Source organism: Chanodichthys erythropterus, chromosome 4, assembly GCF_024489055.1.
Source record: "Chanodichthys erythropterus isolate Z2021 chromosome 4, ASM2448905v1, whole genome shotgun sequence".
NCBI lineage: Eukaryota > Metazoa > Chordata > Actinopteri > Cypriniformes > Xenocyprididae > Chanodichthys > Chanodichthys erythropterus.
In genome coordinates, this window is record NC_090224.1 from 25,288,515 (window position 1) to 25,306,461 (window position 17,947).

At 37.1% G+C, this 17,947-nt stretch overlaps 1 protein-coding gene across 3 annotated transcripts in view; it reads right to left on the bottom strand.

The window, feature by feature from the left end:
* arid1b (AT-rich interactive domain 1B) overlaps positions 1-17,947 on the bottom strand; it is a 101,586-nt gene that overhangs the window by 14,382 nt on the left and 69,257 nt on the right. The window contains exons 7-12 of one of the 3 annotated variants that reach the window (XM_067384634.1): positions 16,547-16,717; positions 10,874-11,216; positions 8,527-8,667; positions 6,118-6,245; positions 5,276-5,382; positions 1,490-1,630 (exon numbers count right to left, since the gene is read on the bottom strand). In XM_067384634.1, coding sequence (XP_067240735.1) covers positions 1,490-1,630; positions 5,276-5,382; positions 6,118-6,245; positions 8,527-8,667; positions 10,874-11,216; positions 16,547-16,717 — 1,031 coding nt within the window. The remainder of the gene's footprint in view (positions 1-1,489; positions 1,631-5,275; positions 5,383-6,117; positions 6,246-8,526; positions 8,668-10,873; positions 11,217-16,546; positions 16,718-17,947) is intronic. The other 2 variants (XM_067384632.1, XM_067384633.1) reach the window with 2 other exon arrangements.

Sequence of the window (17,947 nt, forward strand, 5' to 3'; positions counted from 1 at the left end):
CACTTTGCTCGCTTGTGTTGTTTATAACTTATTAACAATTTGAATAAAAGTTATGTTTTTCAACCTGCTAAGAGGATAATTGGCCACTTACACACTGCAAAGTGTCAGGAGTGACAACCACATTTAAATGACATAAAATTAAAATTATGTTGTCTTATATTTGCACTACTTTTGGCCACAAATTATAATAAAACATGTATATATTTAGCATGATACAATGGCAGTACAAAAATCTCTAAAGTTTTAATTAAAAATATCTTCAATTATGTTTCGAAGATATACAGAAGTCTTACAGGTTTTCGGATGGCATGAAGGTAAGTAATTGATTTGTAACAGAATTGTCATTTTTGGATGAACTATCCCATTAATAAGAGAGTCTCAAAAAAAGACAACCTTTCAGCTTCATGTTCTGCTTCGCCCTTCAAAGAAAGTTGATATCGTGGCAATAGTCACATAATAATATTTTATGTAACACTGTAGCTTGCAAATTTTTTTTTTTTTGAGTTACCATACTGTCGAACGTTGCCATGAATCATGAAAGGACTCAACACCTCACAAAACCAATGATAATGGACTTTCTCATTAAAACTTGAATATGAAAAGCTGATTCACCATGTACCAGTTAACTGTTAACTCTTCCCCAATCCCTCTTTTTTGAATGTTACAATAAGGATATTTTCTTTTATCATGGTGTCCGCTGTCAACAAAAAAAGTTAATTGAGTTTGAATCATTTAAAGTTAAACACAGTGTTGGGACATAACTAACTGCTGACATTTTTGGAGCTCAGCTGTTCTCAAAATAGAGTAGTTTTTCCAAAGACAAGCTACTTTCTCACAATTTTTGTCACATTGAATTGAGCACTCAGCCTGATAGCTGATAGTAATTCAATAATTAAATCAAGATGTAATAAACTGTCCGTTCCCTCATATGTAGTATTGCAAAGTCTGATTTGATTTAGTGAATCAGTTTGTTCATTTTCTTGAACCAACTCCTGATGTTTTTATGGGCCTTTTTATAGTGATTTTTTAATTGGTTATAATGCTATTAATAATGCTCTATATGATGCTGTTACCCTTTTTCTTTTCTGGGCCAGAAAAAATTCTGGTGTGATTCAAGTATAAATTATATAATTGTATATATTTAAAAACACAATACCATAAGACAATAATAATGTAGTTTCAATGGAGTAGCTGGTAGTGTAGCTAATTGTAGTTGAAATTCTTATTATGAACAGCTTGTGCCTTGCAAGTGACAGTTTTAAAACAGATTTCCCAACACTGGATATAACTGAAAGGAAATAGGGGAAAATATTAGAATCTTGTGGTAGCTACTTGTGGTAGACAGAGTGTCATAATGAGAAAGTCTAATTACATCATATCTGCGGTCAAAACAGCTCACACCATCAAACAGGAGATCTAAATAATCACAGAAGAAGAAAGAGAAGCAGGAAAGCAAAGAGAAGATAGTAAAAGTGCATGAGGCACTTACAGGGCTGCTGGGGTTCTTTGGCCAGGCAGGGCTGCTAATGCTATCGCTGTCGTCCCCCTGATAAGAGGACAGACTAGCTGGGCTGGGGGACAGAGGGGAAGGGGTGGGAGGCTGGGACACACACTGAGAACCGTAGTTGTCCTGTGATGGAGAACACATAAGGAACAAAGAGAAACCCACACACATTTAATAACGAGAGACAGCTTTCAAATCACCTTTACTCCTTGTCCAACAAAATGATGCGCAATACTCTCCCAGAACTGGCCCATGTTTTTTTTTTTTTTACTAAGAAGTAATTTACAAAGTAATCTGAATTAGCTTTATGCCATCGCAGACTAGCTTTGATGAAGTTATATAAACACATAAAATGAAGAAATTGCAGGGAATTTGCAGGAAATGTACAGATTACACAAGCAAGAGGGAATTGGTGGTAGGTATCAGACCAAGAGCATGATTTCAAGTGGGATACTGCTTTTATACAAAAGGTTCAATAAATAACAAGTTAATACAGAGTAATTTGGATTTTACACACAATAATTGAAGTTATATCTGGCCTGCCAATGAAAATAGTTTTAAAAAAAAGCAAAACCAACTGTTGGATCTCCAAGCAACAGACAATAATAGCGTTTCATTCTTGATTCAGTGTTTTTGAACAAATTGATTTAATGAATTATTCAGTGACTCAGTTGTAAAAACAGTAGATTTTTGCCACCTACTGGCATAATAGTGTAACTTGAAAAAAAGATGAAAGGCCTGTTTACACCAAGACAAATAATAGATGTGAAAATTCAGTGCAATAAACATTTTACTTTGAATTTGTTAATGTTTCTGTTCAGAATGAAGAGTTTTATAGAGAGATGTTTTAATCTCTTCTCTATCACATTGCGAAAAAACAAAACAAAAAAATACAACTGACTTGCACAAAGATTTGCACTTTTTGTCATGCACCAGGTGTCCCTGCTGTTATATACAACTACAAATTGGTGGTGCACTTGAACAGACTATTTTACTAAGAAAAGTAGCAGAGGAAGAATACAGAACCGGCTCTCGCCTCTGTACTCTTGTATATAGTGCTGTTTGATAAACACCATAGCAAGTACAAAATCTGAAAGGGTATCCGAAAACACGTAGATACTGTTGGATTCCTTTCTTTTTTAAGTGGGTGTCAGAAATTTTTTCCACTGGTTTCAGCAGACAAATTGAATGCAAAAATTAGACTGAATTTTCATTCCAAAAATTTGTGTTGGTCTGAATAGGCCTTAATCTCCAGTTGTTCTGAAAAGTGTACTTGGTAAGGATGTTTTACTGCAGCTCTTGGTTCAGGACCAGCAGCGTTAATGGGCTGGTATGGAGCCAATTTTTTCAGCTCAGAATTTTTTTTTTTTTTTTCTTCCTCTCAGTGAATACTGGAAATGTGTATCAGGACTAGTGTTAATTTTTCAAGCCATTTTTTAATTCAGTCTTAGTCTTTTGTCAGATGTACTTTTTGTTTTTTAGCATATTTACTCAACCTTGTCCTGTTTTTGTTTAGTCAAGACTTAGTCAAATAAATGTCTGGGCATTTTAGTCTAGTTTTAGTCAATGAAAACTTTTCACATTTTCGTCATGCTGCATAATGGTTAAACTGATAATAATGAGTATTCTGCTCAAAATTATAATCATAGCGGTTGTTATCATCTGAGAATTTTATTTTTACATTTCATCTGGATTACTGCACTTTCACCTATAAGCACAAATCAAGAGAATGTTTACTTATATGCAAAGATTATTTTACTCATCTAGTGTACTGATTTATTGTAGGCTATTTATCATACAGTATAAATGAACACACTCTATATATTATGAACATTGGTAAAACAAAAAAACTTATCTAATAGTTATTCCAATAATTCCAAATTACATTAATGTTTTTCTATTAAAACAAGAGCAAATTTAGCAACCACAAACAATATAGTCGAGATTCATGTTTGGATTTATTACAGTTCATCACTGAGAAGGTTTGATCGCATATTTAGTAGCAGCCAACAGCGCAAGCAACTCATGACATAACACAGAATGACTGAATGTTTTAATTTAATTACATTTTAGTTTCGTTTTTTTTTTTAATGATATTGCATGTTGATAGTCACAGTTATCGCTTAATGACATCGGTGTCGTCTCATCTTAGTCATGGGAAAAAATCTCGTTGACAAACCTTTTTTCATCATAGTTATCGTTAACAAAATTACCACTAATCAGCATGAGTACTGGCACCCTGTCCGTGGAAAAGGATAGCTTGATCTGCAATAGGTCGAAAAACATTCTCCTGCAATTCACTGTCCTAAAAACCTCCCATGTGAGCCTACTGTCTTTAGCATGAGAACCATTCAGAAAGTTTGCCAAAAGACCGGCAAACTTAGTGTATAACACTAATCTTATTCTGTCACACTCTTTTTTGCACTTTTGCTCTTGTTCTAGCTGAAGGTGGCACCACTCTGAGCTGTACTAAAGAAAGCTCAATTCATGCCTTTCAAGTAGCTCTGTGCTATTTGTCTAGACTTGATATACTTATTACAGGAGTGCGTACACACACACACACACACACACACACACACACACACACACACGAAAGTCAGCAGAAATAGGGAGAGCAACACAAAGCTTGTAATGCAGCCAGCTGGACAGGACATAAAGGTCAACATTTGAAGGCACGTCCGTTTGTTGTGATGTTTTCTACACGTTAAATTTAAAAGCCGTGCTCTGTTGCTGACTGATGCCATGAGGTGAAAAAAGTAGAGAGATTAGAAAGAAAACAGAGGAAATTCTTTGAGAATTATTTAAAGTGACCGAACTACTTCCCTCTAATCAGTAAGGGGACAAAACAAAACATCACATCGAATTACAAATGAAACAAAAACACAGAAAAAAATGACATATAAGCGAGAATGGAGAGATGAGTTCAGAGAGAATGCTCTGCTAGTGCGCCATATCACAGCCAATCAAGAGAAAGCTGAACTTAATGACACAATGAAGTTCTGATGAAAGCAATGGCAATGACTGAGAAAAAAACAAGTTATACATAGAAAAAATTGAAGCAAGGTCTTCCAAAGCTTAGATGTGCGCTCATTATGAGAGAAATATATTCCTTGGGTTATTGAATAACACTGAAATGGAACACTGTTCAAGAACAACATACTTTCAGAACTCAGTTTAGAGAGTGTAAATAACAAAACGATAAATTAGAAGAGCTACGAGCAGTAGGGTGTAAATATTTGCTCTAACATCAATTTCATTACGATTCTTCACAAATTATTTGGGGGGAAAAAGTCTGATATTTGGTTATAAGTTTCGTTTTTCACCAGTACGCCATCGAACAAGTCTGTGCTTCAAGCAAATTGGTGATCTAGATTTGGTAATGGCTATTATTATAATTATTAGGCTATAACCAATTATTAAATTCCATAATCATGGTGTTTAATTCTCACTCTCAAACCGTGTCCCATGTACAATGCAAGATTCCAGCAGCAAGCAATTTGTCTGTCAACAATGAAAGTTAAAATGTTTCACAATGCAACACAATCACAGCCAATCAGAAAATGTGTATGATGTTTAATATACAAGAATGTGAAACAGGAGATTGGACCAATGACATTTCAATGTGGACAGGGCTACAATAGTTTTATCACTTGTTATGTCTGCAACAGAGAAGGTTTTAGAGTATTGTTATCATTTTCAAGGATTTAGAGTTATCTGTGAGCATCTTCTAGACATGTTCAATGAGTCAGAGAGAGAAAGATCTCTTCATACCTTTGGCTTAGGGGGATCTGTGGTGGGTGTACTGCCCTCCTCCTTGTGCTCAGCTCTCTGTTTGGGATCGGTGGGCATCATGGTGTCCCCTGAGCCTGTCATAGGCCCTACAGGAAATTCAGACTCTTAGACTGCACCATCCAGAGATCTACGCATCATCTAAGCAACACCCTCCAAACAAAGCTATCTGTTCAAACTATCTGTACTGTAAAAGCACGGCTCAACTTGGTGCAATGCAAATTCCCAGAATCAAGTAATATCTCTGTCTTTACTGAAGGCAAAATACTGCATGAAACACCAGATTTACTGAATATTCTCAATATACCCTATGTAAGATTTAAATAAATGCTATTCTTTTGAACTTTTTATCTATCAAAGTATCCTGAAAAACATGCATCATAGTTTTCATGAATATAAGTGTTTTGAACATTGATAATAATAATAAAAAATGTTTCTTAAGCACCAAATTCAGCATATAATAATGATTTCTGAAGGATCATGTGACAGTAATGACTGCTGAAAACCTATTCACAAGAATAAATTACATTATAAAATATATTAAAATATTAAACAATTCTTTTAAATAGTAAGAATATTTTACAATATTAATAACACAATAAATCACATTTTAATCATGATCACGATTTCTGCTTCTCTCGAATAAAGCATAATCGTTTACGTTATTTGCCTGCTTGTTATTTATCCTGAAAACGTTTCATATTTATTTGACATTTGCATTATCTTGCATTGGTAACGAGCTTGCACAAGTTTTCATGCATGAAAACATTTAGAATCTTGTCGCATTGAAACACTGACATATCAGTGGAAATTCTCACGCTTACCTGTGGGCATTGTGTTGTAGGAGGGTCCTTGAGGGGTCATCCTGGCTGAGCTGTTGCTTGGTGGATGGTTGTAGGGGCCTCCAGGAGCCATTCCAAGCATGTGGGGCCCAGCCTGATAACCACTTGGCCTATGGACAATAGAACACAAATATAAGGACACAAACATTTAAAAAGAGCCTGTTTAAGATGTGAAGAGTTCAATGGTAAGTTGTTAGTACACTTATGTTCTTATCTTCTTTACTTCTTATAGCTGCCAAGCAACAAATATGCAGGGACAGTAGAGAGGGTTAAGACATTCAGGATTAATGCACAAAGGAAAAGGAAGTGATTCCTGTGTTGTTTGTAGTCCATATTACACTTTGAGTCTTAAATGAGGAACAATCCATGTCTTCAAAATTTTTCAGTCAAAGTCGTACATATACCAAACAAACAAACAAAAAACAGTTCTGCGAATCACACCTCAACTCTAACTAGAAACTGCACTAGAGCTGCCCAATTATGAATAAGAATAATATGGCCTTATGTGATTATTAAAAAGGCTGACACCATGCACACGTGGGGGTCAAGATACACTTTTACATTTGGTTCATTTCAATCTCAACAAAATATGATCCATGTCCACTTTTAAATACAGAAACAGAAAAAAAGTTGGCAAAACACTTAGTTTGGAGACAAAAGGCATATGATTATATCTTAAAGGACAAGTACACCCAAAAATAAATACATGTTGCTCCAAACTCATATAGCCTACTGTTATAATTTTTCACGGAACACACAAGTAGAATTGGTAACACTTTATTTTACAGTGTCTGTTACACTTTTTACATGTACTTACTATAGTAAGTAACAAATAACAGAAAATTATGCATAATTACAAGCAACTAACCCTAGCCCAAAACTTGATATAATACGTACATGTAGTTAGTTACTAATACTCCATACTTCTTTCCAAAAATGAAAATTCTGTCATTAATTGCTCCCCCTTATGTTGTTCCACACCCATAAGACCTTTGTTCATCTTCAGAGCATAAATTAAGATATTTTTGATGAAATCCGAGAAGTATATTACTTGTCCATAGACCGCAACATAATCAACACTTTCAAGGTCCAGAAAGGTACTAAAGACATCATTAAAACAGTCGACGTGACTACAGTGGTTCAACCTTAATTTTATGAAGCATCAAGAATACTTTTTGTACGCAAAAACAAAACAAAACAAAACTAACAGCTTTATTCAACAATCTCTTCTCTTCCCTGTCATTATCCTTATGCGGGTGACGCAGTAAGCACAGTGAAGGCTTCCGTGTTTACGTCCGAATGCCGGCTCAGTATTGGCCAAAGCTGCGCCAATGAGCAGCACGACGCATGCATGTGATTCTGTCGCAGGAACCGGCCAATAATGAGTCAGCGTTCTGACATAGAACCTGGAAGCGCTGAACGTAAGCAACGTATGACAATGACACAGAAGAGAAGATATTGTTAAATAAAGTAATTATTTTTGTTTTGCTTTTGCGCACAAAAAGTATTCTTGTCGCTTCAAAAAATTAAGGTTGAACCACTGCAGTCACATCGACGGTTTTAACAATGTCTTTAGTACCTTTCTGGACCTTGAAAGTGTTGATTATATAGGACGATGTCATATACCTCTCAGATTTCATCAAAAATATCTTAATTTGTGTTCTGAAGATGAATGAAGGTCTTACAGGTGTGAACCCTAACCCTTTAAAATGAAGTGGTAGAATTTCAAGTAGAACAATCTTAATATAGCTCTTTTCCAGTATATTCCAAGTTTAAGTCACAGCAATAACTTCATGTGAGGAACAGACCAAAATATTATTATTCACTGAAAATATTCCCTTCTGCTACAGCTCTCTAATCATATTCTCCATTTCTCAACATGTGAGAACCAATGGCATTTTGGCAGATATGACATCAAACCTGTGAACTCGATGAGGTCTTGCTTGCCGATGCATCAATTTTGAATCTGAATGTGAACAGATGTTGCTTTAATGGAAAACAACTGCATTCATATTTTTCAAAAATTCTCCTTTTGTGTTCCACGGAAAAAAAATAACAGTTTACAGATTTGTTAAGACACAAGAATGAGTACATAAAGATTATTTAAACCTTTAAACCTTCTTTGTCTTCCACTTCACTTTATCTCTGAGCTACACAAGCTGCTGCTTTAGTTATCCAATCTACAGAATTGTTTTTTTTACAGAGGTTGCTTCTCCTGTCATTGTAAAAGCTATATGATTAGGCATCTTAAAAGCTCAGAATAAAACATTTCCATGGTGGAGAAGAAAGGAGAAGCTAATGCATAGCGCTTGGCTTGTGTCGTTTCTAGCAGATGCGAGCAGACTCAAGCAGAGTAAAGCCATCCAGCCAGGGCTCCGAGCTTAAACCTACCCATACAGCTCAGTGTGAGGCTGCCCCTGGCCTTGCCCAGAACTGTAGTGAGGGTGATGGGGGTGAGGGATAGGGAAGGAAGCTGGCCGTCCCCCAGGCCCAGACAGGCCGAGGTATACAGGGGACCTGCCAAAGGGAGGCCTGAAGCAGGGGGAAGAGCATGAAAGTCTCCTTGGTGCCTGTTCATTTTCAATACAATAGACAACTCAAAGGTGCACTGAATAATTACATATTTGGCCCTGTCCCAAATACTGCCCTCAGCATTATTTGGTTGATATAATGTCTGCATTGACTGTCCAGTAGAGGCCAACCAGTGAGGGATAAGCAAAATGACATATTGAGGGTGCATAAAAGTTACAAAGAAGTACCCTTCTGAATCATAAATGGTTATAGTAGGGTATAGGGTATAGTGAATATGACAAAATAAATATCTGTACAAATGGCATTAACAGCACCCGATCAGTCCACACACATTTACTGTTCTCTTTCCACTCTTACCTTACATGAGAATGTGTTCCCCTCATTGAATCACCAGGAAAACAAATAAAAGGGGAATCAATATTACATACATCCAATGAAAAGGTGGTGAATGCTATTATAAATTAAATAATTGAATATGCCATATGTAGACATTTTAAGCTCCATTAGCAGAGGGCTTACATAAGTGGTCATGACTGAGCTCCTGATAAAAGCTGAATTGGTATCAGTCGGCAAGAAATTGGTATTGGCTATACGATAATAATTGGAGCACTAATAATTTTAACTGTATATGCACAAAATCTTAGGTGTAAAAAAATTACTTGGTGCACCTTTAAAAAGAGACAAGACAGATTTCTGGAATTAATATTTTTATCTTTATGTTTTTAACTAGGGGAATATTTTGTGACCTCAAAGGGATAGTTCACCCAAAAATAAAACCTGTATTTCTTCTGTGGAACATTTTGAGAAATGTCTCATTGATTTTTTTTTGTCCATACAATAGAAGTCTATAGTAACCAGATATGCTTGGCTACAACATCATTCAAAATATCTTTTGTGTTTTGCAGAAGATAGTAAGACATGGAACAACATGAGGGTAGTGACGGTATCAAATTATCATGTTGCGATTAACTGATGAAGCTTTTATCATGGTATTATCACGATATTAAAATAAGTTGCAAAACAATTTTTGTTAGTTTAACAGGTTTAAGAACTCTTTTTGTAAAAAAACAAAAACAACTGACTGAAATTTTCAAACAGATTAAAATGCAAAAGAAGGCTATAAAGAACAACAGATAACACTTTACTCTATTTAATGCATTAACTAAGATTGAGCAATAGCTACATTTGTTACAGAAAGTGTTATTTTTTGTAAATGTTAGTTTACAAACACAACTGATCATTGTTAGTTTTATCTCAGGTCCATTAAATAACTTATTTTGATTTTAGTAATGTTATTAAACAGTAACTAAGAAATTAAAATTAATTAATAATAATTAATACTTTATAAGAATTTTTATTGTCAGTTTAGTGATAATGAATTAACATGTTAACTAATGAAGCTGTATGTTTTCAAAGTTTTACTGAACAATAACAAATAATCAGAACATTTGAAATCATTAGGGCATGTTGTAGTCCTGATTAAAATATAAAAATGTTTAGGTTTGAAAATAAATATACTTTTAAGTCTTTTTTAAGTATTCAGTATTTGGTGCTGTGATGAAAAACACTGAGATTACAAAAAAATGAATTGCTGTTTTAAGCATTTTAAAAACTTCACTAGTGCGGTTACTTTGTTTGCACGGTTTCCGTGGTAACCGCTGCACAGCGTGCGTCTCAATCAGCTCCCTCGTCCACTATTCAGGGCACTGATCAGGGAGTCGGCCACATTCATTTACACGGTATACTGAACACGACCTAGGAAGCTAGGGAGCTGTTTGAGACGCATGGAGAGAGTGAACGCGCACTTTCATTCAGCTCATCTCCTTCACTGGTTCCGCCATGTGCTTCTCGTGCATGTTGGGATTGTTTACATCTGAGCGCGTGTCCTTTTGACGCAGAATACAGCGGTGTTGTGCATTTTATACGATTGATGGGTAAAGTATTCTTAATTGCCTTATAAAAAATTAATAATTGGTAATAAATTATTATTTACGGTACAATATCGTGCATATTCATTATCGCGATTTATCGCATTACCGAATATCGGCACAAGTCTACATGAGGGTGAATAAATAATGACAATTTTTCATTTTTGGGTGAACTATTAATTTAATTATTGATGGAATCTAGACCAAACGTGACCAAAACATCTCAAGTTAATAAGCAGAAAGGCACTTAATCAAAATTAATAAAGGCTCTGATTTACCTGGCCTGGCCCGAGGGGACTGGGTTCTGCTGGGCAGATGCAGGGCTACTCTCATGGGGTTTGCGGCTGACGTTGGGAGGAGGTGGACCCATTCCTGGGCCAGCAGACTGAGGCATGTTGGGAGAGGTTGGAGCCACATTGCTGGAGCCTGCTGGGTAAGGCCTGCCACCGGCTGCATGCCCTGGTCCTCGAGCCGTAGTCATAGAGCCACAGGGTTGCCCTGGACCCTGCCCATGCATTGGACTGCTGGCATTCATGCCAAGACTGTTGCTCATGCCTGGGCCGGGACCACTGTAGTTAGCACCTGGTGCTCCGCCATAGTTGGGAGGCCGTGGGTAGTTACCTAGAGATAAACCAGACAGTTTTTATGTGAAAGTCCTAACACCATTATAAGCCTCAAGAAACAGTGTAGAATAAAAAGCAATGCATGACCATTTTAAGGGTTAACAAAACAAGTATCAAGAGCCCTGCACATTGTTGATAACATTCCATATTCACTTCCTCTAAGTGTTTTTTAAACACTTTTAAAGATATTGTTTCCAAACACTCCAAACTAAGTGCTATTGCTGTCCTGAATTTACAGTAACCTTCCCCTTCTCTTACTCTTACAGACAAACAAGAAACAGTATTCACAATGCACTTGAGTAATGTTATGTTTGTCAGTCTTAGTTTTAATCCATCTCGAGTTTGGATCTCTAATAAATGGCTATGATTTTGTTGGATTTTTTTTTTCTTTGATCCACTGGATGCCAACATGGGAACATGGGCAGAAGCCACAATTTTAACATCAAAATAGCTTAAATATCAGGTTGCTTTTCACCAAACCTATTCGGAACACTCAAAATAATAAGTGAGCCTTATGTTGTTTTTTGCTAACACTCTTGGGAGCCTCATTAAATGGGATTCACAATGTAATGGATATTCATGAAATTATACAGGTTTGGAATGATTTGAGGATGTGTTGATCGCTTCTCTTTTAAGTCTAAATTCTACTTACATTCTTTTCTTTCTCTGTTCCTACTCAGGGAGTCAAATTATCAGATCTTTGTGGGAGAGTATTGGAAGCCAGTGAAGGCTGGACACATTTCAGCCAAATTGACATTTTTCAAAACTAATATGGGACCAAAGCCCCAGCAAGCCATCAAAGAGCCCCTTGATAATGAAGTATGTCTCCTCATGACATGTTTCGAGATCAACAGTCTGAGGACATTCAGCCTGACACCCACTGGATGGCAAGTTTCTCTCGTCAAGTTTCTCAAGGGACGAGACATCATGTTCACCATGTGGAGTTCCGTCTAAAATGCTGATGTGCATAATGGGCATAAATTTAATCATGCCCAGATCGCTGCTTGGCAGGAGGAGCTTGCCAAGCAGCGTTTCAGTCACAATTAGAACTGGGATTTCCACTCCTCAAGCTGTCGAAACGTTGAGATCTCTGGCTCATTCAGGTTTCAAGAGTTCCCTGTGGAAATCAGAGAGTCTTGGCATGTTTTCCTCTTTCCCAGTGTAAAAAAAAAGAGAACTAAAAATGTATTCCAAAATCACATGAAGCAGGTTGAGAGGAAAGGAAGGGGGATGCTGGCTTTTTGCCCCTGTTCTGTAGTTACACTGAAATGAGACCCTTAACAAGCTCCTTCACGGTGGGGAGGACGGACACTCCAGTCTGTAAGGATGTAGACATGGACTTGGAGCAATGCCAATTACACAGAAATGCCGTACTCCTGTCAGATACTCTGTGGTGACTTTCCTCCAGCCCTGTTAATCCCAACATTCCCTCAGGTGAAAAAGAGGGAAAGGTGCCATGAATGTGAAAGATACAGGTGGATGCCCTTCTGACAGTGCTGTGAGCGATGCATAGATGACAGAGGGTTTGGGACATGGGAACACAATTTGATGCCTACTGTGAGCTAAAAAGATGTGAATCTCACCTTGTTTCAACGACCCCCATGTTTCTGTAATTCAGTTGCACAAAATGCCAAAGCTTGTTCTGACACAACAGGACTCAAAGGCTTCCCACTTTCCCTGCCTTCAACACAACTCACATCAACAACTAAGCTTTGAGTCAAAGACAATTCTCTGTTTAAAGGGAATATGTCATGGAAAAGGGGATTTTCCTTGCTTGCTTAAAACTGTACATCAAATACATTTTAAATTCATAAGCCCAGCCTTATGCTAAAATGTTTTTAATTTACAATACATACCCCTTAATGACAGAGCAAAAAGCAAAAACTACAGTCACACTTTAGATTAGGGGTCCAATTCTCACTATTAACGAAATATTAATTATGACTTTTGCCTGAATAAACTCCTAATTACTGCTTATTAATAGTTAGTAAGGTATCTACACATTGATTGCAGTCTACCGGTGGCAAATTACTTTGATTGGACATGATTTGGAAAGGCACACACCTGCATCTAGCAGCTAAAAATACATATCAGAACAAACCAAGCCATGTAGTCAAATTAACTGTCTGGAAAGCTCAGAGACAAGACTGTGTCGAGGTACAGATCTGGGGAAGGCTACAAAAATCTGCTGCATTAAAGGGTTCTCAAGAGCAGAGTGGCCTCCATAATTCTTAAATGGAGTAATTTTAATGGAATAAGTCTAGAGCCAGCCAAACTGAGCAATCAGGGAGAAGACCCTTGGTGACCAAGAAACTGATGGTCACTCTTGTTGCGCTGCAGAAATCATGTGTGGAGATGGGAGAAAGAAGACAACCATCACTACGACACTCCACCAATATGGGCTTTATGGTAGAGCGATAAAACCAAAGCATCTCCTCAGAGCAAACCCCATGAAACCATGCTTGGAACTTGCAAAAGGGACACCTAAAAGACTGTGAGAAACAAGATTTTCTGGTTTGGTGAATCTTGATTACTTTTCACCTTTGCAATATAATTCCAACCATGGTGGTTGTAGTATCATGCTAAGGGGATGTTTATCACTGGCAGGGACTGGGGAATGGTAAGGGCACAGGATGGGTCGAAGGTTCTCCTTCCAGCAAGGCAATGACCCTAAGCACACAGACAAGAAATGCAAGAGTGGCTTAGGGGCAACTCTGTAAATGTCCTTGCGTGGCCCAGCTAGAGCCCAGAGTAGAATATTCCCTATCCAACTTAAAAGGATAGTTCACCCAAAAAAATGTTCAGCAGAAGAAAGAAATTCATACAGGTTTAGAACAACTTGAGGGTGAGTAGATGATGAAAGAATTTTTATTTTGGGTGAACTATCCCTTTATGAGCGCTTGAGAGGATCTCCAGGGAAGAATGGCAGAAAATCCCTCAAATCCAGCTGTGCAAAGCTGGTTGCATCATATCCAAAAAGACTTGAGGCTGTAGTCCATGCCAAAGGGTGCTTCAACTTAAATAATGAGTTAAGGGTCTGAATACTTGCAATGAATACAATGCAATATGATATTTTAGGTTTTTCTTTGTAATACATTTGCAAAGTTATCACAAATCTGGTTTTTGCCTTGTCATTACGGTGGCATAGAGTGTAGAATGCTGTGATAAAAATGAAGGGGTCTGAATACTTTCTGAATGCTCTGTATGATCATCAATGTTTACACCAGCTGATTTTTCAGCAGATTTTCAATCATAATCCTCATTTACATAGTTGATGGAGAATCGGCTCTCAGCAGGGGAGCCTTAACAGCCGCAGTGACTCAACTCCCTGCTGAGTTAATGGCCTTACTGACTAGAAATCAACTTCTGTTTCATTTGAAATGATCGTTCAGTTGGTGGGGCGATCATTTGGCCATGGCAGTGACCAATGAGCCTCTGAAGAAGCAACAATCTGTTGTCCTGCTTGAGTCTCAGACAGAAACTGTTGTCAACAAGCTGTCAACAAGTAACAAGTACATTTTGGAGAGAAAACTCAAAGGCTGTCATCCCTCTGCCATTCATAATCGCCGTGTGTAACAGACCTCCAACAGAAGAGGGCGAGATTTCATCAAATATAGTCTGCAGGTGAGACAACCCTGACCAAAATCTAGTTGTTCTGGGTTGGCTATTGAGATGTTGTCTTTACACATCAACCCCTATTCAGCAAAATGTGTGTCTCTGATGAAAGTGAAGTGTGACTTACATTGGTCAGTTTCATATGTGAACAGGTTAACCAATCATAAAAGGTAATTTAAATATAGAAGTCTTAAAAGGTACAGTAGCTAAAAAATTATTATGAAAAACACTTAGGTGGGGGGCCACATCTATCCATCCATTTTGCAAACCACTTGTTCTATCGGGGTTGTGGGGATGCTGGACTCTACCCCCAGTGGGTTGTAAGCAGGGAAACACCCTGGATGGATAGCCAGTCCATCACAGGGCTAACACACATGCTTTCAAACCTACAGACAACTTAGAATCACATCTCATTCACCTTTTGTCTTTGAATTGTGTTCCACACAGAAAGGCCTTCTGGCTCAGTAAGAACTCAAACCAAGGACCTTCTTGCTGTGAGGCCACAGCGCTATCCATTGAGCCACCATGCCCTGGGTTATAGAGCATTTCCACCAAATTTGCCTGAGTTCAAGTTGTAATGTGCAGCATACACAAATAGGCCTAGCACCTAAACTCTACATGCAATATTACTTCTGTTAAGCAGCCCCACACTACTGATGAAAGCAGTGCAAGCCCAGCTGCCTGTTAATATTAGGAGCGCCAAAATGAATCAATGTAAAACAAGATGTATGAAACAAGTCTAAGGGTAAGAGAGAGTGAAAAATGGTCCAAAAAACTAAATTATTAATGTTTGCATTATAAATAAAGTTCAGGAAACAATAAAACGCTACATTTATGTTCTTCCAAACTATGAATTGACTAAGGCATCTTTTCATGGATCCTATCAATCTGTGTAAGCAATTCTGTGGTCGACTGCCGCTATAGCTCAGTCAGTGTCAGGCCTGCAACAGTGGAAGCACATTGCACCCCTGTTGTCTTGAGTCGGCTGTCAGTCATTTGAATGAGAGTACAGGACAACAGGGACTATCAATCAGGCAGAGTGGAGGCCATGACATTATAAAGGCATGCTTAGCAGCTATTCATTTATTACATCTGCACGCCAAAACATTCATGATAAATTACTGCTGAGCCCCGTTAATGGGGTCTCTTTCACAGATGCACACAGCTGAAACAACAGACACTTCAAGTATTAGTTCACCAAAAAAATTGAAATTGTGTCATTTTCTCACTCTCTTATCATTCCAAACCCAGATTACTTTCTTCCATGGAACACAAAAGGAGATTCATATGTTTACCTTTGCTGCCTAAAACTATTGCACTCGGCTTGTCGTTAATGATGTACTGCCAATTGGCTCTCGCATGTCTTATCAGTATGTATGAATGTATGAACGCATGATGTCGAAGTAATAACAAAAATTACATTTGTATGGCAACATTTTTATATGTTCATCACATAAATCTATTATATGACTTCAGAAGACTGGCAATTTAGTGCAAAATACACATGGGCCTTTTATTTTATGATGCTTTTTGTCATTTTTGGAGCATGACAGGTGTTTTTTTGGTGCTTCACAGCAGTAAGTTGTAAAGGTCTGGAACAACACGAGAATGAGAGAGTTTTGTTTTAACATTTTAGTGCATATTTACACTTGACAATTAGAGGAAAATAATTCAAATGTTTGCAAGCAGAAGAGATGGGGATTTGAGTGTTACCTGAAGGACCATACTGGCCACTCTGGGGCCCGTAAGAGGGGCCCAGCTGATAGGAGCCCACATTATGGTGTATAGGGCCAGTGGGACAGGAGTGTGGGGACATAGAAGGTCCAGGCTGCTGGCCTCCAAACTGGGTACCAGGTGCATTGCGCTGCATGTTAGGTGCAAATCCTAAAAATTAAAACAGTGGGAGAAATTACTCATTACAACAACAACAACAACAACAACAAAAAAGAGTTTTCTGTAAATAGTGTAAGGATTAGTGTTAAAATTCATATAACTTGTTTGCAAAGTTTATAGTTTTTATTCAGTATTATTAGTATATACATCTTTCAGTATGAATCACTCGTATACAGTTTTGTTATCATACATACAACTAGGGCTGAGCAGTATGACGGTACATATAGTGACCATGGTATGAAGTGTCTATCGTTAGAGATTTTACTATATCGCTTATTTCACTGTATGTAAATATATCCGCGTAGCACAGTACTATTTAAAGTTATTTACATGTAAGAGTGATAAAGAAACAGGCATGAATGAGAGAGTGGGACGTGCTTGTTGGTGCTTGCGCTGCCTCTCTCAGACGGTGTGCAATCATGAATTCAGTTCTCTTTCATGTCTTATTGCGCTTGAATGGTCAAATAGAGCCACAATAATGTCAAAATGCCTGTCGTATGGAGTGTTCACATTGTCGGTTATGTCTTAAATTAATGTTAACAGTTGGGTGAAAACCAGATGTGTGTCAGTAAACTAAACACTGCTGTCTTTCTAATTAATGTTAACCAAACAACAAAAGACAAAGAGAAAATCACTCATTGCTTATGACTGTATAACTTTTGTATCTTTAATAAGAATCAGCTCATGTTTGTTTCATACAGTGAAGTCTATGCAGTGTTTCAGTTATACACTTGATTATTCAATTTTCGTGGTATTTCTTACATGTGAAATAAACCTACTGTAGCTGAAAAACTTAAAGTTTATTTAATTTGTATCTTTGCTCTATTGTATTTGTCCTACTGTTTGTAATTTGCTTTTTTTGCTCTTATTTTTAATTATAAAAATAAAATAAAAATAGTTTTATCAAGATATAAATATATCGCTATTGTGAAATAAATTCTCATGCAGAGAAAATAGGATAGGAGAAAAATTTATCATCTGTCAAATTTAAAGAACAAACGAGTCATTTAACGATTATTTAATAAATAATTTGTTTCATTTTGTGTGACTTTTTGTAATTATTAGTCAACAACAGCCTGTAAATGTATTCAGATTTCAGTTGTTGTTTTTGTTTTTTGTGTCTGTATTTAAGTTTTTTTTTTTTTTTAATTGTCTAATCAAATGTCTGATCATTAAAAGCTAGCCAATATTTCATTTTAGTAACAACTGAGATTTTTTTTT